Consider the following 22,573-nt stretch of genomic DNA (forward strand, 5'->3'; position numbering starts at 1 on the left):
TATGTAGCAAAGCATAGTCTATAACAATTCTATAATTTGGCCCAGGACACCCCAATAGGATGATCAGCAGCAAGATAACTTGAAAACCATGAACGGATATTGAATTCTGTGGCTGTCCGAATGTAAATTTGTAATCCAGATATTTCAGCATTTCAAATGAGACTACTGTAAGTACCTAAGCACATCAAAACAGCAGCAGCTGTGTTAAAAAATTTGTAGCAGACAAACCCTCAAATAACTAACTGGCCTTACCCCCCCCCCAAAAAAAAAATGCACAGACACATACAGAATCTTTATATACATAAGTCTGTTCAGCTATGAGTTTCATTCATTACATTTATTATTTATGGATACCAATAAGTTTTAATTTTTGATGCGCTAGTTCACATTTTTGGAAAAATTCATATAAAAAATACAAATTTCTGTTAATATGTATGAATAAATAAAACTACTTGAAAAATGCAGCCAAAACACAAAAACTTAAAATTTTTTAAAATTACCTACGTGGGTTCAGCTGCTAATTTTAACTGACAATTCTAAATGCACTCAAATCAACTGCATTCTTTCAAACCAATTTCACATTTAAGATTGGAAGACCTTTTTTAAGTACCAGTATTAAAGATATTTATGTTCTAACAATTTTTGAACACAAACGTTTTAAACTTCCATAATATTCAAGGTACACTAAAGATTTTGTTAAGAAAATACATTCAGCATAAATTACGTAGATAAAGTACCGTACTTCATGCTTAATGTATATTGACCCACAGCTCTCTGACTTTCTCGAACTAAATAACATCCATCTTCAACCAAGAGGCGTTCTGCTTCTTCTCTCGATATTTTCCCATGAAATCTGAAAATGAAGTGCAATAATCAATGAAAAGAAATGTTAATACTACATGCAATAAGGCATTTTTACTACAATAAGCCAGTCCTCAAATATTTTCTTCTTTCTTGTTAGGTACATATAAGTAAAAAAGATGGCAAATACTACACTTTACTTAACATTGTACTTTCTTGTTAAAAGACAGAATGCTGAATGAAAATCTAACCTCTTAACAGTTTTGCCCGTAGCATCATATCAGCGATCCCTTTTCTGTGCAGCCCGATTTGTCTGTATGTGGTTCAGAAATGTCATTTTCAGCATTTTAGTTACTGACTATTCCATATTATTTACTTTTAGTTTCTCTGTTTCTAAATGGTGTTACCTGACAATAAGAACAAATTCATAGGGTCCCCCCCCCCTTGTTTGCTATTGAATTCATAGTGAAACATTTGCTTTCTTGTAGATACATTGTGTTGCATTTGCTAAATATTTCACTTAGTACAGTTTTGTTACATATTACTAAACTTTTGTAATCTTATTATAAGCATAAAACAACATAAGTTTTATTATTGTAATTTTTGTTTATTCCTGGTTTCATAATTTATCGAAAAATAGCATTCCTGAGCCTTTGTTTAAAAAATAGAGCATAAAGTAATGTAATATTAAGTTACACCAAAAATTCCAGATGTGCAATAAATACAAAATGTAAAGCTATGTAAAATATTTATTACTCCCGCATGTGTTAGACAACATTACAGGATAATTTACATAAAATAAGCTTACTACTAATACTTAGGCATGTGCAAAAAGCCAACATTATAAGGGTAATTGTAACTTCTCTTCATATATACAGTAAAAGCTCCACTATCTGGATAGCTTGGGAAATGATGAGTTATATATACATGAGCATATAAAATAGCCAGTGCACAGTAGAAAGCCAAATCAATAGAAAAAGAAAAAAAAATTCTGGTCTGAAATGATAAAAACAGTAATTTTACTTGTTGTTAACTTGAATATCAAACACTTACATTTAAAGTATGTGAAATTTTGAAAGAAAAAAGGGCATTTCAGATATAAACGCTGAAGTTAAACATTGCATTCAATTATAAAATTTCATCAACCAGAAAAACTGGCAGAGATCTCACTAAATTTGCACCAATCACTGTGGCAGATTGCTCTTTATCAAGTAAACATCATGTAGAATCAACTTGTATAAATTAGACACACAAAAATTTTAAATAGCTTATCATAATTTTTCATGTTGTACAGCAAATGTTCATCCCTTTTCATGAAAGTCACAATTTTCTTGACAACGGGATCCAGTAACCTTGAAAATACTCCACTGTATGTTATACTGTTTAAGTCAATTCTCAAAATTTAACCCATTTTTCAAAATGGCACTGAAAAACTGCTACGTAATAGTTCACTTATATAAAATTTAAAAAAAATTAAACCAACTTATCAGGAATTAATTAGGTTTATGATGAAGCAAAAATCTTACGATTGCATTGAGATGTCATTACTAGAACTAAATTGCATTATTCAGTGAAAGTTTTGTTTACTTTGAGTCATAGACCTTTATGATGAAGTTGCAAGTTTCTTATTTGCTTAATTTTTTTTTTTTTTTTTTTTTTTTTTTTAACAAACAAAAAGCTGCTAAAATTCAAAAATATTTCAGCTATTTGACCATTCCGGTTAGTTGAATGCAGGATAGTCAGGCTTTTACTTTACTTTATTTTTCACACATGAATGACATTTATTGCACACAATTCATCTAAAAATAAAATTTCTTCTTCCAAATTTTGGAATCAAAAATAGATAATTTTGGGAGAAGCTGAGACTGGTTAAAATACAACAAACCTTAAAACAGTTTTAAAAAAGTTTCAAAATATTCAGAAAGGTTTGTCTCCGATGGAAAAAACATTCAAGATGGAACAGTTGAATGCTTCAATCTCATGAATATTTTAAAAGATCCAAAAATTCAATCTATACTTTTCTAATCATTTGAATCCTAACCAATAAGGCGTTATATGTTTCAAAACTAAACTCAGGAAAGACTAGTTTCATTAATGTACAGCAACTTTCATTTAAAAAAATAAATAAATGACTGCTACAATTTTTATGGTAAATAAGTCACCAGTATCAGCTCATTGCAGTTCTGTGTGTCACACTGTCTCAGTAATATGTTGCAATGCATTGGAAATGGCCAAAATTTTGTAGCAAGTACTGAACTGTACTTTCTCAAAAGCTCTTAAATCATCTCAATAATAATTCCATACACAGATAACCAACTACTAATAAATCTTAGATGTTTCTGGCAATTAATTCCATGATATGCAAGTGCTGTTTCAAACACAACTCCACTTGTCTACCATTTAAACTCTTCAGCCATGGCTTCCTTTCAGTAGCATGCAGTATTTTAATCCGATATTTCTACTAGAAGATAATTCCATTAGTCTGCTCAGATCCCCATAAAGATTTTGGAAAAATTTTAAAACATTTCAGCCATTATTTAAATATTTTTTGTCAAATTATGTTGAGAAAATAAATCTCGAGAATTCTAATTATATACGAAATTTAATTTGCCGCTGGCTAATAAATTGCTTTTCAATAAACGTTCTCCAAAATTTTAAATTAAATTCTTATTAAAAACTTTCTCAAAACAAAAATTCTGCTTAAGTTGAAATTTTTTTATAGATTTCTACTAGAAAAGACAAATGACTTCCTCATCGATAATTCAGCTTCTACATAAAATAAGTCACTAGCTTTACTTTTATCATATGCACATTATTCAGTGTATGAAAATGGCATTAAAAACACAGGTGGTTTATGAAAATGGCATTCCATTTCTTTTTAGTAAGAGATTTTGCTGACAAAAAGATTAATATAGTTTTCAATTATTAACTTAAATAGTTTAAAATCAGTTTTATAGATATCTATACAATAATTTAATCAGGTTTAAATGTCAAATCTTTAACAGTAAGGTATATTTATCTGCTGTGAAAAGTTTTATCATGATTTTGCTACTTTTGATTTTTAGGAGAAAGCAACTACAGATTTTTTAAAAATTTTTATTTATTTATTTATTTTTTGCCCAGGGTACTAAATATGGTAAGGCACTAAGTTTAGAACTCCCATGACACACTGATTTTGTGGAAAACATTTCACAAATTTTTTTAACCACTTCAGTTTTGGCTTGTGTTTGTCTTGTGCTGGTTTTCCCGCACAAGCAGCCCATGATCTCAAAGTGTTTCATCCACCATTCGATGGTTCTTTACAAAATTTCGCGTGATAATGCTTTTGAAATAACAATAAACGATGATGTTTGGGTGCAGAAGAAACCATAGTATGCTTTCTTCTGCATGGATGACACCATTTTGATTAACAGTGCTTGTAATGACGATTCGTTACTGGAAGATTTTTCATCACTGCCAGATAAAACTTGCATAACTGTAGTTTCAAAATTTGTTTTCACTTAAAAAAAAAAAAAAAAAAATTAAAGAATTTGTACTAAGCTACTCTTTTTGTACCCATTAAATATGAAACACCCAGTACCAACAAAGCAATCGCATATCGCTACCCAGCATGGCCAATTCAGGGTTAGGCTTGACTATCATTCAGGTAGTGGTTTACGTTTTTATGCCATTGTGGTAGAGCATCGTCTTCCTGCAGAATGAAGCAGAAACTGCTTCCACCAACTAAGATAACATCAATTCTGATAGCATATCTAGGTAGCATAGGTCATAATTTTTTTAACCTTTTCCCCACAAGACTAATTTTTTTCATGAATTGAAGCCATTTAGTCAAATATTCAATTTAGCATGGCACAGAACAACAAACTGACATAGTCTGCCATTTCCTGCTCCGTATTAAGTAACAAATTTCCATAGTAAAGTTAAATTTAAGACTTATCGAACCCCCTAACTGCAACAAATGTATACATACACCTTACTCAGCCGATGCTTTAACTGTCCGAGGCATATATATACACCCTTCCAAAATACTATCATTTGCTTTGTGCTGCTACCAGTAAAACAGCATACAAAGTTTTGGAATGCAACATCACAATGACTTTGACAGAGTATGCAAAAGATACTATTTCAGAAAAAGGGGGAGGAATTCGAGACTGGGATGTTTCTAAAACGCTGAAAAGTAATGACTGCATGGCTATTGCTCGTATTTCTGTTCGAGTAAAACATTTTTTTTTTTTTTTTATTCTGCGTCTGCTGTTTTCATTTACTGTTTGCAACAGTTTCTTTTTGTAGTAGGTGGTGATGAAAGTAATAACTGTGCCGTTATAGCTCGTGTTTCTGTTTGAATAAAAAGTATTTGTTTTATTCCGGGTCTTCTGTTTTAGTTTACTGTTCGTAGTGTGTGTCGGGAATAAAGAAAGATAACGGATGTTCCAAATCCACGTATCTTTTTTGATAAACTGCTCGTCCTTCATATTGTTACTGAAACTGTTTTGCAAACCAGTATATGAACCAACATCCTGCAAAAGAAAAATCAAGAACAAAACCCTGGCAGCCAACCAATACAGAAGAAATATGTTTTTTTAGGTATACTGATTTTACAAGGTATAACACTGAGACCAGATATTACACTTTTAGACTTACACTGGTCTAAAAATAAATTAATCTCAATTATTGGGGATCTTTTTTATTATGATTATACAAAAATAATATTTATTACACTTACATATTTTTTATTATATTTTTATTCTAAACATTAAATTTTGTATTTTTATTTTTTATTTTATTCCTTATTTTGTGTAAGTAAACAGTTTTTAGACATCAAAACTTGCACTTATTTCCCCCCCCCCAATACATCGCATAACTATGTGCGCTTGTGTAAAAAAACAGTGGCACTAGGGAGTGAATCTTATACATTTTCCGTGGCAGTTAAGGGGTTAATGTAGTGAAAACATGAAACATTATGTCCTAGTTCTCAAAAAAAGGTTAATTTTTTTTTTTTTTTTTTTTTTTACTTATCTCTTTCTTCTCACAATAAGCAACACTTACAAGAAGTTATGAGGCTAGGTCACAGCAGTATTACAGTATCCAGAACTTTGTTCTTGAGAATGTATTTTAAAATTACACTGCAAAAGTTCAAAAAGTTTGCCCTTCCATGTCCCTATGTTTTAGCCTAACAAATAAAGGAAATAAAACTCTTGAATTTTCTCTCTTAAAGAGGAATTTTTCCTTATGAAAGTAATTGCGATCATAATTTAGCCAATACTCATATTTTACATTCAGAAATTTCGGAAGAGTAATGAAGATATAACAAAAGTATGTAGCTGCTGAAATTACATGTTGATTTCCTTTATTTAATACTTATCTAGAGTAAAAACTATTTTTCTTCTCAATTTAATCCTATATGGCAATACAGAATCTCTTTATTCTTCACCCGCTTTGATGATCCACATGATTAACTCCTGTATTTTAGAATAAAGTATACTCTCTGATTATTTGTATCACCACTAAGAAGGTGAGAACTTTTTACTGACTGCACAACATTTATTCATTTGCAATTAATTTTTCACAAACTATGGCACAAAAGGCAACAGTCAGTTTCAAAATGGCACTTCTCTAAGAATTTCATACAAGAACAGTCAACCAATTAAAAAGTAGGAAATACTGGTAATAAAACATTTGCCATTTTTGTGATTTTTTTTTTTTTTTTTTGGACCACTGTTCTCCCCATGTACATGGCAATGTTTTGTTTTAAAAATAACATCACAAACTCAGCCTAACACAACTTTGGCACTGCGAATTGGCCCAAATAACCATGTGTTACTTGTATACCTAGGTGGGGTTTTTTTTCTGTTGTTTTCCCCATCTGCACAATGATCTGTCTTCACTTAAAAATCAGAGAACTGCACAAACTCGGAATCCTACAAATTTGGCATTAAACAATAGAAAGACATGCTATGCACATAACAGAGTTGATACATAAATACTTTTTATATCATGGTTTGCCACATAACTATTTATTTTAACAACAGTCCGCTTTACCTCAAGAATAATTTTTTGGTGACTTTTAGTAGACAAGTGGATAATTAGAAAGTATTAAATCAAATTTCATATGAAATTGTTGCACCAAAAAATGTGCCATCCAGGATATAATATCCTGTTCACCCTACTACGTCACAGCAAATAAAATCAAGTCAACCACAATTATTTTCAAACATATACTTCATAAATAGCTTACTCTCTTCCATAATGCGATGGCTTTCCATGTACCTACAAAAGAATAACAACATCTGTAAAAATGTACTATATTTCATTTAACAGTTGAAGAAAGTACCAGATTATAGATATAAAGCTTAAGATCTAAAACATACCTCTCGGTTACAGAGAATTCTTTTTGGAATAGGAGCCTGTTGTTGTAACTGATATACTAAGAAAGAGAATTTCCCTTGAAAATGTATTCTTAAAAACACATAGTATCGAAAACAAAAAAGGAATTTTACTAAAATTAAGAAAACAACATACAATATGATTTCCACAATGAGGGAATTTTGCTGGGAGGTCTGTTTCTCCAGTGCCCATCAGATGAAAAAACAACTGCAAGTATTGAAAAGAAATATAAAACATACTACATAACAACTATATGCTTCCAAAATGAAATTAACACAAGTCTAATCCAAAACCACCACGAAAAAATTAAGATAATATACAGCAACAATAGAAAAATTTAGCTGTCAATTTATAATATTTATACATTATAAATGGTAATTATTTTGAAAGATATTAATATATACATAAATTACATAAGAAAAGTTGGCTAATCTTTGGAATATGGTAACGGGTAGTTTGGCGACATTTTGGTAAGGCGATAAAGGTTACTAGCTAGTACTTTAGCAGTGTACATGGATAAAGTTAAGAGGGTGCGCAATGCCATTTTTGTGCAATTCTGCGATATTTTTTTTAAGTGAAAATAGGTCGACGTGTACATGGACGATACCGTGTATGTGCAATTCTTAAAAACGCGGCAAGCAGTGGGCGATTCTGCACTTTCTCCCAATTTCGCACCTAATCTTTGTCATGATTAAGCACTTTTGTTCCATAAAAGTATATGCGTAATTCAGCTAGCAGATTGTTGGAAAAAATGTTGAGTAAAAAAAAAGCCTTTACTTCGTGAAAACAAAATGGCGTCCAAAAAAAAAACTAGCAGGTTGCTGTAGCAGGGTTGGTCGCCAAAAAATCGCCAAGTTACCATAATCCGAAGATTAACCGAAAAGTTTAATGTTACAAAGACATATAAGAATTATTATATTAGTTGCTTATAATTTATCTTGCATCATATAGATTTATCTTATTCTACCCTTGTATAAGGACATTCTACCCTTGCTTTTACTGTGATAGTTGCAATTGCTTCATTAGTAGATAACAAAAGCATTTAGATGTACAAAGTTGACAATCTAATACAAATTAGAGCATATATGGTATTTTAGCACTTTGGTGGTCATGAATGAGATTAGCTCACATTTGAGATCTGCAAACTAGCATGCATAAATTGCTTCAGTTAATTGGGAAAATATTTCTTTAATGGCACACAAATAAATTTTCCTCAAAAGCACATCTTTAATCCAATGTGAAGAGCTGAGCTGCTCATATTCTTAGAAATAATCCTATATTCTTTGAGTTAACCTCCAAGAACTAACTCGTAAAACTTACCCAGTTTACAGAATACAAATGATTTTATATGATCTACATAATTTTCTGCATAATCGCAGAGACCTCTGCTTTGCATCCAGACTTAGTTTACATTTGAGTGGTGATTTTGTTGCTAAAGCAGCAGAATACAGGGTTTGTCCAGAAAATAGTACGACTGAAATTTTTAAAAACAATTTATTCATAATTTTGAAACATCGTCTTATAATTTTCTAAATATGCCCCTGCAACATCAACATGGCATTTCCAGTGACTTTGCCAATCACTGAAGACTCCCTGGAACCCAGAAACAGAAATGCTCTTCAGCTCCTTTGTTACAGCCTCTTGAATGGCTTGGCCCGAGCCGTGGTGCCATTCTTTCATGACCCTTTTCAGTCAGGAGGAGAGGAAGAAGTCTGAAGGAGCAACATCTGGACTGTAAGGTGGCTGGGAAAGCTGTGTGACATCATATTTTGTCAGGAAGTTCATGACAACGAAGATGCTGTGGTTCGGCACATAGTCATGATGGAGCCTCATGATCCAGCGACTGCTGGACGAATGTTGGCGACTCATTTTCGGAGTCTTTCAAGTACAGGTAGAGCCTCAATATCTGAATTCAATCCATAGTATTTTTATATGGATTGAATTCGAATTGATTTTTATATGGAATTTTTAATATCATATAATATTTTTAATTACAAACTGAAGTCATCTGTATTAGTTGTTTAAAAACAATGACTGAAAGGATTTACATACAGCTATGATAATATAAAGTTAAATTCTCACTTTCTGGCAGCAAGATGAACTACAAAATATTAATCTGACTTCGCAACTTTTCTTAATCCAAGAAAACTCCACAGCACAATAAATAAATAAATAAATAAAAGAATACGAAACAAAACCCAAATGCTGCTAATATCTCAACATATTTTCCTCATATGAAAAAACAAGAACTTGGTAAAACTGAATTTAAAATATTAATTTTTAAAATTTATAACTTAAAAAAGATATTCTACAGTACTTAACTAATAATGAACACTAGATTAAAATTTTAATCATCCAAATTCAAATGACTAAAGGACACTAAATAAAAAAAAAAAAAAAAAAAAAGTATTAAGTTTACACCCTTTCCCACACAGACAAAGTAAAACACATTCACGCAATCAAACAACATTATGAAAAATTTAAAATAAAAGACACTAACTCCAGCTAAAGTAAGAAATTAAACAGCCCTAACTAATACGGTCAAAAGTCGTTAATTCGGACACCCATAATCCGGACCTCAAAGCTACAAACTTTCTGCGCATGCGTCGCGTTCACGCATGCGCATAGGCGTTTACGAGTGCGCGTTAAGACCTTTACGGCTGCGAATATGTGTGTGCGCATGCACGTTTAATATGTAACGGATGGTATAAGATAAGCTAAAATTATCTAATTCAGTTAATGTTGCAGATTGCGTTGTTCCTTAATCTTTGAATTGGATCCGGCTTATTATTTTTTGCAGACTGTTAGAGCAATTTTATAAAAGTAAGCTTGAACTTTCGATTATGTCAAACAGAATTTCCGATATATATTTATTAATACGTAAAGGATCTACAAAGCGAAAGTATGTTTCGAAATTCGAAATCCGTTTATCAATTTCACACTGCGGCGCGCAATGAATTGGAAGTTGATCTGTCAGCACTATCCTTATCTTCAGGGCAGATGTTTTTATTTTATTTGCCTTATAATTCCTTACTAAATGTAGTATTTCATCTCGATGTACTTCGTCTTTGATACGATTTAAATCAAGTTCCTCATCATTATAATTCGCTTCCGATAGTGAAGAAAGTGACCCAGAGGTTATTGAAAACAAAAAAATTTCGATTGACAAATTAGTCGGTATTCTCAACACAGCAATTATAGGATTTCAACAGCGGAACTTTGTAACTAAACAAGAAATTATGTCTGTTTAATAGAATTAAAGAGAAAGTATTATCACATGAAACGAAGCAACTTAAACAACTTACATTGAATGAAATGTTTAATAAAGTAAACAAATAAATATTAAGCTTTTTCTTTTTGTAAATTTTGATATCCTTTAGATCATAATTGTTCTTTATTTCATAAATTACGGTTTCCTATTTTTAATTTTGTAATTTCTGCATGCCATCTTTCCAGATTTAAACTGATGATCTATAATCCGGAAAAATCGATAATCCAGAATCACCGAAGTCCCGACGAGTTCGGATTAACGACTTTTGACTGTATGTAACAAATTACACTTTCAGGGATCCATAACTATCAGCTCACCCTTTTCTCAGTGATTTTGAAAAAAGAGTAGAATATCCTAAATTTCCAAGAATCAGTTGCAAACAAATACAGTTAGTCAATAAAGTCTGCGTACATCAAGAAAAGTAATATCAAATCCAAATTTTAAGGTGCAAAAAGGGTAGTTTCTTAAAGTTTTATTTTTTAAATATTTAGTTTCAATAAGTGACTTTGAAACTATTTAATTGTAATATTTTCATATCTAATAATTTATGCACACTAATTTTTAAAAGATAAGTGGCCAGAAATCAAAGCTAATAAATTTGCGTACAACGCGAAGGAGGTGGGGGATTTCTTATCTAACTTTTAAACTTCAAATTTGAGAATGCAAAGAAGGTCACACTTTTAAGGTCATTGACTTCCGAAGCAAATTTCACGTTGATTGGAAGTTGCTATTTCTATTTTCTTTGACGAAAATGACAACCAATAAAGAAATTCCTTTAGTTACGAGACAACTAATTATCAAATTGAGAGATGAAGGTAAAACTCTTCGTTATATTGGTAAAACCATTGGAAAATCATTTTCTAGCGTGCAAAGAGTTATTCAAAACTATCTTGACACTGGTAGTCTTGCTGTAAAACCAAGATGTGGGAGACCGAAGAAGCTAACGGAGAGAGAAGAAAGAAAAATTCTTTTACGAATTAAACAAAATCCTAAACTTTCTGCTGCAAGCATTGCAAAAGACATTTTTTTAACTAGCAACAAGGAAATTTCTCCTAAAACTGTACGAAAAGTGCTGCGAAAGTCCAATTATCGTAGACGCAAACCTAGGTCTAAGCCATACATTTCTGAAACAAATAGAAAGAAAATAATTGCTTTTGCCAAAACATATTTAAACTCTTCACAGGACTTCTGGAACAATGTAATTTGGTCAGATGAAAGTAAATTTACAATATTTAAAGTTAATGGCCACCCTATTGTATAGAGAAAACCAGGAACAGAACTGAATCTGAGAAATTTAAATCCAACTGTCAAACATGGAGTTGGCGGTGTGATGGTATGGGGGTGTATGTCGTCGAAAGGAGTTGGAAATTTTCACATTATTGATAAAGTCATGGATAAGTATGTTTATCTGGATATTCTGAAGAAAAATCTACGAGACAGTGCCCGAAATTTAAACCTTTAATACCTTTATTTTCCAACAAGTCAACGACCCGAAACATACAGCTAAAATTGTGAAGGAATATCTCCTCTATCACACTCCAAGACAGTTGCGTACTACTCCACAGTCACCAGACCTCAATCCAATCGAACATTTGTGGGCAAAATTGGAGAAACGAATTCGAAAACACAATATTACGTCGCGAAATAAGCTAATTAGTTAATTGCAGGAAGAATGGGCGAAATTTACGTCGGATGACACTGAAAAACTAGTTCAGTCAATGCCCAGACGTCTGCAAGCTGTTTTGAAGAATAAAGGATATCCTACAAAGTATTGAAGCAATATAAAAAAACTTATATTTTGCTTTTTTTTTTTTTTTTGTTTTTTTTTTTTTTTTGAAAGTGTACGCAGACTTATTGGAGGGAATTTCTGAGTTTTTTTGACAAAATATATTTTTGAAAAAAAGTAAAAAGTATTGCACTGATATTATTTACTTTTTTATTTAAGCTTACAATTTTAGCTAATAGAAGAAAAAAAAATTGCAATGATCAAAATACATTTTTCTATGCTTTAAGTGTTTTTTTAATTTAAAATTTAGTCTGTATGCAGACTTTTGTGACTAACTGTAGCTCATTCTTAAAATAAAAAATTTCAAAATTATCTTGACACTGACCATTCACATCCTATTCAAAATTTACAAAATATTACATTTCAGAATATATTTTTTTATTTACAAATAAACAAATAAAAAAATAAGATACAATATTTTTAAAATTTGTTGCTTTTTTGTCCTATACTACCTGCTATCATTTTAAACATACAGTTTTATTCATATTTTTGGTGTATTTCATTTGCACAAGACTATCTTAACTATAATCACATATAATAATTAAAAAATATGGTCTACCAAATTTCACAGCTGAATATAAACATTCTACACACTTTCACTGTCCCCAAAAGTTATCATTTACCAGATATTTAGTATATAATTATGCTTTGGAAAGAATGCACTGAAGTGACAGGATTATATGGCCCTTTCCCCGTTTTATCAAAACATAGATACTTAAATAAAATAGCCACATTAAGGACAATTATTTTTATTCATTTCTTATGTTAAAGTTTAGAACACAATAAATTACACTACATTTTAAAACTGAACTTGCCTTAACAACTTCGACACTCTTAAAATGGCAGAAATTATTTTAATTATTGATTAAAGGTACGAAATTTTCTAATTCACAGAAAACTAATGAAAATATATACGAGGTAACTTTTCGAAACGAAACAGGCAATAATTTTTAGCTAATCTAAATTTCGTGTTCAGGAAGATAAAACGTAAATAAAAGTTAAGACATTTTATGTACTTATTACCTGAATGTGTAACTTCAGCCATAATTTATTTTTAAACTACTTAAAACTGTATTCCTTTTTTACAGTATGTACTTTCCACAAATACACAGAAAACATTTTGAAGTATTTGCTCGAAGTCCACACATTAAGTTACTGATGAATGAAGCAATGTCAACTCCCAATGAATGCTCTGCTACCGTATATAAATTACCATACTTCTATTAACGAAAAAGAGAATTTAAAATTCCACTCAATTACAGTCTCTTAATAACTATATCACAATTTCCCCATCCGGTGTACGGCATGATCGTTTCCATTATGCGCCAGCCTGGTTGCCATAAATTAAAAAACGGACAACGCTTTGTTAAATATTCCATCACCTAAATTCTGAATTATTACATACAACTAATTAATTTTTAGTTGCATTATTCAAAATAGTAGTCTGACTTTTTTTTTTCAATAAACTGATTTTTTTTTTCAATCAAATGTATCGGCAAATTTGTACCAACTCTATGTTCTCAAAGTGTGCCAAAACTGCAATAAAGTATCAAATGTGAAGATCGGCAGCTGTGTTACGTCATTAATAATAGCAATGTCAATTTTGTGAAACCAATGTCAAGAATGAAATAATTACCAAGCCAATATTTTTTTTTCTTTTTCTATGAATAACTGCTATATTACTTTCATTATATAGAACATTTTAAATCCTCCAAAAAATTCTCCCTATCCTTTTCGCAGCGCCATCTTTAGTGAACCGGTAGAAGTATATAATTCGAAAATTCTTGCGGCTTTCGTTTCAGTTTGAAGTTTTTATTCCAGATTTCCGCTTTTCAAGATTTCGAAGCAATGGTGAGTTTAAAAGTTTTTCAAAGGTCTTTGCGTGGTCAAAATATTTAAGTTTTTATGTGTTCAAAATTTTTTATATTATATTCTTTGGTCATCAGAAAAGAAAACTAAGTTCTTTGTCATTTAGTATGCACTTTTCTATAATTGTTACCACATAAAACTTCATTAAAAAATGCTTGAAATAAAACACTGAACAAAAATGACAGAAATGTATTTTAAATATTTGAAGTTACGTGGCTACAAATGAGATTTAGATTAATATTTTTTAAATATTTTTTGTTATATATTTCTTTCCCGTTCTTTCTGTCTCCTTCCCTAAATAGCATTAGATTTCTTTTTTAGTGAAAACTGTTTCACATATCTTAAGCAGAAATTTTTATTATGATTTCGCATGTATGACATATAATGCAATTTCCAATACTCACAATTTTTGTTAAGATTATATGCAGATTATATACACTACAGAAAAATCTTTCCTAGAAAGATTTTTGGAAAATGGCATGAGATTTAAACCGTTTATATTTTAAATTTTATAGAATTTGATTCTAGTTCGGGAAGAAATGCATGAATAAAGAAAAGCGAGAGCTAAGGGAAGAATTTGGTATGATCCAGTATTTAGTTAATTTAATTAAAAATTCTGAAAAAAATTAGAATAAAATTATAGATATTAATAGCTCTTTTAGGAACTACAAAATAGTGATTTTTCCCAGTTAAACAAATAAACAGACAATTATGACCATTTCCCACACACTTTTACTACATTCTAACACTTTCAAAAACTATTACTAAAATTTGAATACAAAAAAGGAAGGAAAATAATTTTTATAATAAAAATAACATTTTTGGGTTATTGTATTTCAATATAAATGCATTAAAATTGTTTTCTCTGAAAGAATACATTATTCTGTACTGAAAATAAAATACTTTTCTAAAATCAAAAATAAATAAATAAATAAAGGAAGAGACAGAGAGAGAATATATTTGAATATATATATATATATTCAGCACACTTATTTACTTAAAAATATTCATTTTGCTTCTGAAAATTTTTAATTTGAATGCAATTTACTGCTACTTTACTAACTTATCAAATTCAAATTTTTCTTTTGTCATTATTCACTTTTTAATTTAATATTTTAAATTTTCTATATTAAATTTTATAACAATAGTGGTCTTATTTTGGCGAAATATTTTGGTTGCTTTTCCCTTTTTCCCTCCCTATTACATTTGCATTTATTGCTTTAGAAAGTTCATATTCATAAGACAAGAGAATAAGTCTTAAAATGGAAGTTCAGATGAAATCTACTGTAATGAAATAACTTATATTTTAAACATAAGCAAGGAATTTCTCCTTTAAGTTTTCATCATCATTTCAGAAAAGCACGTTTTTAGAGAAGTAGTATTATATTATTATGAGTGTTTAAAGGAATGTTTATTTTCTACATTAATTTAAACACATTAACATAATTTTACATTTTCTTTCCATTAAATATTGCCAATACTAAAACTTTAAACGTTTCCTTTTGATTAGTGCGAAAGATCTTTTAAAACGGATTAAATATGAATCGAACAAAGGAGAGCGACTTTTATATTTGAATGCTTTGGTAAATAAAGAATCTCTGTTTAAAAATTAGACAAAATTCATCTTTCGTTTGAGGAGAGCTTTATAAAAAGATTCTCCGTATTCTGAAGGACTCATGTCATCTTGCCTTGAAAAACGTATTTTTTTCTGTACAGTTAACATCAATGTGAGGTTGGATATGCCCTATTTTAAATTTCCCAAATTGGCGCATTCTCTTTTTAAAGTGTAACCATTGCTTTTCTGTATAAAAATGCAAATACAAAAGATAGTATCTAATGGCATCATTTTTTGAAAATCGTTTTAAGAGCATTTGAGGTGCAATTTATCGTCTGTAATCTGAAGAAACAATCATTCAGTGCATTTTTCAACTCGAAATAAATCGAACTATTTATGCGCTATAATTGGCTGGCCAGTGAACGAATAGATTATATCACTAAACTCTGGTAGTTGCGTAAAATGTTCGATACGCAATAAAATTTGATACAATGTTATAGTTAAAGTATCAGCTAACTACTTTACAATTCTTAAAGGCTGTTAATGAATTTTCTTGCCTTGTGACGTTTTTGCTAGAAGTATTACAACCAACGTAAAATCTCAAATAAACGTATTTCTTAATAAATCGCCCTGATGGTTCCAACAATTGAAATTTACTAAAAAAAAGAAAAGTCTGCTATATTGAGGGTAGAATAACAGTTTCTCAACATAAATTCCAGTTAAACAGAATGCTATTCGCACTATTAGCAAAGCCTAACTTAAACTATTTTTTAAGCAAAGCTAACTTAAACTAAAATTTTGCCGCCACTGTAATGCAAACAGAAGAATGTCAAAGTACAGTAACGGTCAGCTTAAGCTGCTAAATGCTCTCTGATAAACTCTGAAACTAACTCTTATATATATTTTATACTAATTTGCTTTCTGGTGAAAGTTGATGAAAGCAGGAGTAAAGAAAAGCCAAAAATACAATTTAACTGATAAATTAAAATAAACTTTTCGCGTTTTTCTTTTAATGTAACGTATCGACGAAAGCTTATGAAGTCTTTTAAGAGGAATATTCTTCTCGTAGATTGATAACCTTCGCAGGGTTTGCTGCACTAACTATACAGCCGTTTGCTGAATCCCTTTAACAAAGCATGCAGACTTTGAAAATTTATAACTGTATCATCGGTTATAATACATCAGAAATATGGGGAGGGGGAATGCATATAAAATCTTTGACAGTTCTTCGGGAAAAAAATCTTAATTTAGCGATAAAATATTAAAATACATTGTAAGTGTTTTTAACAGCGTTTTAAGCCAAGCTCTCTTTAACTTAGAAATTTAACATAATGCAAATAATTAAACTGCCATCTGCCTAAAACATAAACGTATTGGCATTTATGAATCTCCAAAGGAATTCGAAACATATCCAAACTTTCGATTTTGAGCTTCAAATGAGATGCAGTCCATATGCTTTATTATTAAACTGATTGTTCAATACAGCTTATTATGCGAGTATGCAACACTTGGTTGCAGTGGCATAGCTAGAGAGAGGCGGTCTGATCCAGGCGGCACATTTTTAGGGGCGGAATTTTTTTCATAAAACATTATTTTATTGGGGTTGGTCAGGTGGATCGTCGAGGCAGGTGAAGAGTAATTAGATTCTATATTGCCATGCAGACAACCACCACATCATTTTGTTGTACATTTTTTACTCCGTCGAAACTTTTGAATGCAAATTACGAGCATCAACTAAATTATGATCACGGTTACAATAAGAAAAAATTTCTCGTTAAGGGGGGAAAAAAAAGGCATTTGAGAGGTTTATTTCCGTTACTGCTAGGGAAAACGAAACAGGAACTTGGAAGAGCAGTCTGAATTTTTGCTGTTTATTCTAAAATACAGTCTCCAGAAGTTCTAAATATTGTAATGCTACTGAGAAATTTCCTCTTAATTGCTGTAAATGTTGCTAGCTGTGAGAAGCGTTTTTTAAATAAAATTCATTTAAGAAGTATTTAAGAACTGCAAGTATATATTTTGTATTTAAGAAATCTTTCTTTACTGTCTACATAACAGCAACTGGAGCAATCAAATAGACCCCTACAATCTCATTGGTGATTTAGCAGACAAAGAAACAAGCAAAATAGTCATATAATTTTAAAATGTTGGAATTAAAGTTTTTTACAAAAATGGATGTAGAGTTTTAATTTATTTCTCTAGATGTAGTTTTGATATTGTTTGTATATCAAGAGGAGCCTCAATTTCGAGAACCGCCAGAGGAGGCAAACTCCGAGACCCCCCGGCGGCAAAATTCTAGCTACTCCGCTGCTTGGTTCACTAAAATCGAAACCTATATTCATATTATTTGTGAGACGGCGAATTTATCTCTCTCTCATATAAGAATTATTTTTCCTTATTCAAAAGCCTAAGTTACTACGAGATAGTGAAATTCATTGCTAAATTATTAGAGTTCTTTTAATTTAAGATATCACATTAAGGGAGTTAGTTGCTCATTTCTTTTAGGATGGCGTCAGTTTGATCCCCAAAACAGTGACTATACTTGTTGTAGTTTCCTAAGTATACTCTTGTAAAAAAAATGTAGAGGGGAGGGGAAAAAAGGAAAGGAATTTTAATATCTGAACTTTTACTAATGTCTGAGTATTGGTTTCCTTTATTTTTAAGCTCTTTTTTAAGTTCTTTTCCTTTATTTTAAACTCTATTTAAGCTTTTCCCCCTCTAATGCTTGTATGTTACTCGTGACAAAAATTTTAAGGTATCTTACTGCTTGAAAACTCTTAACAAGATAAAAGTTAAAAAAATCAAAAGCCGCCTGAAATAAATTTAGATTCAATTTGCATAAAGTTTTTTCATTAAATTCAAATACAACTGAGGGAAGCTCATCGAAAATCTGCTGAAGTAAAGATTTCGAATGAATTTAAATGTTATCTTGAAAGCGCTTTCTAAATGATTTTAAGAGTGTCTTAGCCTTAATCAAGCGAAGGAAATATAACTGTATATATATATATATATATAGGCCAACAATGTCAGAGAATATAACAGCCTCATTCCTGCTGTAAAACAAAAACTATTAGAGTAGTTTTAAATCAGACGGATCTCAGAAAATGGAATAAGATGATTTCTGAAATTCTAAGCTTATTTTAAAACAAATAATAAGAGCTTCGCCTTTTAGAAAATCTCGAGGCCTGACGAAGCCTAAGAATTTTTTAATTTACTAGGAACCCGTTTTAGACCATTGATTATTGTCTAATTAAACTTCATGTGGGTAAAAGAACTGTACAGCGACAACTCATAGCAAATTAATTATAAACTTTCCCTATTAAAGCCGCTTATTAAAGTGTCTAATAACTTTAAATGATCTAATATTTTCTTATGAACATATGGCATAAATGCTCATTTCCTTTGTTAACAAGATCATTTCAAGCAACAAACTTGTAAAATGAGAAAAATTCACAGCATGTGAAGTAATTTTTGTGAAAGCTGAAAGTTTCGCATTTCGCGTAGAAGTAATATGATTTTTCTGATTTTAATATGTGGTTTGATTAGGCGTGTGTAATTAATTTTTCAAATTTCGTGCTTAAATATACATATTTAATCTACTTTTGACAAAATAATTCCAAGTATGTGATTTAATCATTTATATTTTTTCCACAGGCTGACCTCAAATCCTCAGAAGTTGAAAGTAAGTGTCATTTTTTTTTTTTTTTTAAAAAAAAAATCAGGAAATGAGTTTAAACATTCCCCGAAAGTTCCAAAAAAGAAAATAAGTGTTTATACTCTCTTTTCCTCCCACATCTAAAGGATTCAAGAGTGCTCTGATTTCCGCTAGAGTGACGTATGTTTTTCTTACGTTCTGCCTCGATATGTTACATTCTTGGCGAATAAGCAGAACTTTCTTAAAACATGTTTTTCGCTTGGCCCTTAATATTCCGCGTGCCATTTTTAGACAGAGTCTCGTGAACCTCTTCCAGATCTTGTCTTGCATACCTTATTAGGGAGAGCACAGATAACACCCCCGCCTGCTCATACTAGGGCTTCGGAAAGCGGCTGTTTACTCAGCGGTTAAGATGCATCACAGACACCTTCCATTCCACCCCCTCCTCCCCTCTAGAGAGCTCTTCACCCCAGCACCATAAATCCCTCACTGCAATTTCAAGGACTTCAAACTTTTTGGCACATATGGCTCTAGACTTAGGCAATGGGACACGGACATCATCAGAGATAATCCATATAGTACTTAGATTTTTTATTCAATATATAAAACTTTAAAAATGTAATGCAGTTTTGGATTACAATGATGATGTTTACATTCATGTGACTTAGAGGTGAAGCATTCGTAGACTTCATATATTACTTTGCTCCTTCCTTCACCTACATAAGTCTGAAAAAATGGGAATTTACTCCTACAGAAAAAGAGAATGAAACTTCCTCATATGTGTGAGAGCGGGCTTTAGAATTAAGTTAAAAAATTTTGCCCGTTATTCTGCAGTGTAAGAATTTAATCTATTATTAAGTTACCTTTAAAAACTTCTTGTTGAATATACAGGTAAAAATAATCGGTCACGGTAACATGAAATTCTATTAAATTACAAAAATTTACGATTACTTTTTAAATTCAATATACCTTTACCAAATCTCACATTCGATGAAACAGCTTTCTGTTGAATACGATTTATTCATCCTGTCTTATTTCAAAGGTGGTTGAAGAATCATACTGTACTTTATGGACGATCAAATATTACTATCCTAACTTTAAAACTGTTATTTATTCCATTTCGAGGTGGTCACCTTGTATATTTTGAGTATTTTTATTTACTGCTTTATAAAATATGAAATTATTTTATTACTAAATTTGAATTTTTAAAAACGTTAAAGTTACATTTTGAGTCGAACATATTTTAAATTATTCCATGTGTATCACAGGTAACCAATCATGCACCTTGTTACGTAAGATTCTTTCAATGAGTTTCTGAATTTAATAACGAATTTTCCCATTCACGATGTCATTTTTTAAACTGTGTTATGCAAATCTCTCAGTCACTATCTAGTACCGTAATCAAGTATCGTAACTTAGCATCCGTGTTTCGTAAGGTATTTTAATTCATACAGTTAGTTCTCAAAATATATACTGTAGAGTCATTAAGTTAACTGGAAGCAGAAAAGATGAAAAATATACAACCGCCTTCGTCGGGAATCGAACCACGGACCTCTGGAATACCGGCCCAGCGTGCTACCGTTACACCACGAAGGCACGCTAGGGAAGTGGGAGAAATACCTTATATACTCCCCTTTTTAAAAGGCGACTAGGGTTTTAGGGGACCTAGTCGCCAAATCCTGGGTGCGGAGAATCATCATCCGCAACCCTTTTAGTTCGGGCGCCACTTGTAGAGTCATTAGGTATATTTTTGGAAGTAGGCAAGATGAAAAATTAACAACGCCTTCGCCGGGAATCGAACCACGGACCTCTGGAATACCGGCCCAGCGTACAGAACCACTACACCACGAAGGCACGCTAAGGAAGTGGGAGAAATACCTTATAATACAAATCAAAGTGTGAAGGACTGCATAATCAATTTTATGGTAATGAATGATGTTTTCACTACATTTTTTTTTAACTAGGAATAATGCGAATAACTATTTAAGAGAAATTTTTTAGTTGTTAAGGATACTTAGAGATTGAATTTTTCCGAACGCAATGCTTAGTGAAGATTCTCGAATTTCCAAAATAATAACATTTTTTTAGGTTAAAGAATCCTTTAACCTAGTTTTATGCAAAATAGTGCATTTTTTAGCCTTTTTAAATTCTAAATCATAAATTATATATTTTTGCTACAAAAGCTTTCTCTAATTTTTCTACCCATACGCTACTGTCGACACTGAAAACGCAACCTTACGGTCATGATAACGAATGGCCAAGTAGTTTAAACACTTTTGAACACTGGTAGTCCAACACTGGTAGTCCAATCCAGGTTCGATTCCCTTGAAAAGGCTGATTGCATGGAGACTTCGTGGTTTTCTACATATATAATATAGGTGAGAGACACGACATGGTTATGATAAAATCCCTGTAGCAGCACAAAGACAGTAACATCGATAAATAGATATAATTTGAAAACTAATTGGTTTGCTAAATTTCACTCCACCCTGTAATATCATCTTTTTCTCAGTTCTGATTGATAAAGGGTATATCAAATGACATTTTGTTTGCACCATGCAAACTCTTGCCCTTCGAAGCGAGACTATTGCTGATTGTGTGTAATGTCATTTTATTTCACGAATAATCTTCACGGTCACAAGTAATCTCATTAACGATTTTAAGTATAAATTGTTTAACTTTTTAAAAATTTTCAGTACTTTTTTTTATATTTCATTCCATTTAATCAAATATTTGAGAAGCTGTAGCTCTTTTGCACACTTTGGCAGAGAAAACCTTTCGATTTACGAAATTACTTGTTGTTAAAGGTAACGTAACTCCTTTTAAATTCTCCAGTTTAAGAATTTTTCTGGAGGATTCCGAACATTGATAATTCGACCTGGATATGAAAGGACTGGTTGCATTCACGTTATGCTGTATGATAGTTTTCTCCATGTGTAACATGGCACGTTTCTTTATAAGCGTGTTCCATAAAGGCATCCCTCCGCTTAGGCACATAGCCCTCGTATGCTTTACCGTAATCAAATAAACCAAACCAGTCTAGAGAATTAGGAGCTCCGAAACAACAGAACTTCTCGAGAATGGAGATCTCTCGAGATAGAATTATATCTTGTTTGTGGTCGAGAATGTAAACTTTTATTACAGGTAATTTTGTTTAAGGTAAGTATGGGTTACTATTAAAGCATACAGAGTAATTTAAATAACTTGCAGAACTTTACATGATTGAAAACGTAAGAATTTAAAGGCATTGTT

At 31.3% G+C, this 22,573-nt stretch overlaps 2 protein-coding genes across 2 annotated transcripts in view; one reads left to right on the forward strand and one right to left on the reverse strand.

Moving 5' to 3' along the window:
* The window catches only part of LOC118190822 (N-chimaerin-like), a 64,596-nt gene extending 50,803 nt beyond the window's left edge, over window positions 1-13,793 (reverse strand). The window contains exons 1-5 of the mRNA XM_035361603.2: window positions 13,266-13,793; window positions 7,321-7,392; window positions 7,170-7,225; window positions 7,037-7,068; window positions 743-853 (exon numbers count right to left, since the gene is read on the reverse strand). Of these exons, the coding sequence (XP_035217494.1) occupies window positions 743-853; window positions 7,037-7,068; window positions 7,170-7,225; window positions 7,321-7,392; window positions 13,266-13,287 (293 nt within the window). The 5' untranslated portion in view covers window positions 13,288-13,793. The remainder of the gene's footprint in view (window positions 1-742; window positions 854-7,036; window positions 7,069-7,169; window positions 7,226-7,320; window positions 7,393-13,265) is intronic.
* A 173-nt stretch (window positions 13,794-13,966) lies between these two features.
* Window positions 13,967-22,573, forward strand: part of LOC118190824 (myosin light chain 1-like) — a 36,209-nt gene continuing 27,602 nt past the window's right edge. Inside the window, exons 1-2 of the mRNA XM_035361605.2 lie at window positions 13,967-14,093; window positions 19,321-19,348. Coding sequence (XP_035217496.1) covers window positions 14,091-14,093; window positions 19,321-19,348 — 31 coding nt within the window. The 5' untranslated portion in view covers window positions 13,967-14,090. The remainder of the gene's footprint in view (window positions 14,094-19,320; window positions 19,349-22,573) is intronic.

The sequence above is a fragment of the Stegodyphus dumicola genome, chromosome X1, assembly GCF_044657685.1.
Source record: "Stegodyphus dumicola isolate Sdum_Otavi_A_Nest chromosome X1, ASM4465768v1".
Lineage (NCBI taxonomy): Eukaryota > Metazoa > Arthropoda > Arachnida > Araneae > Eresidae > Stegodyphus > Stegodyphus dumicola.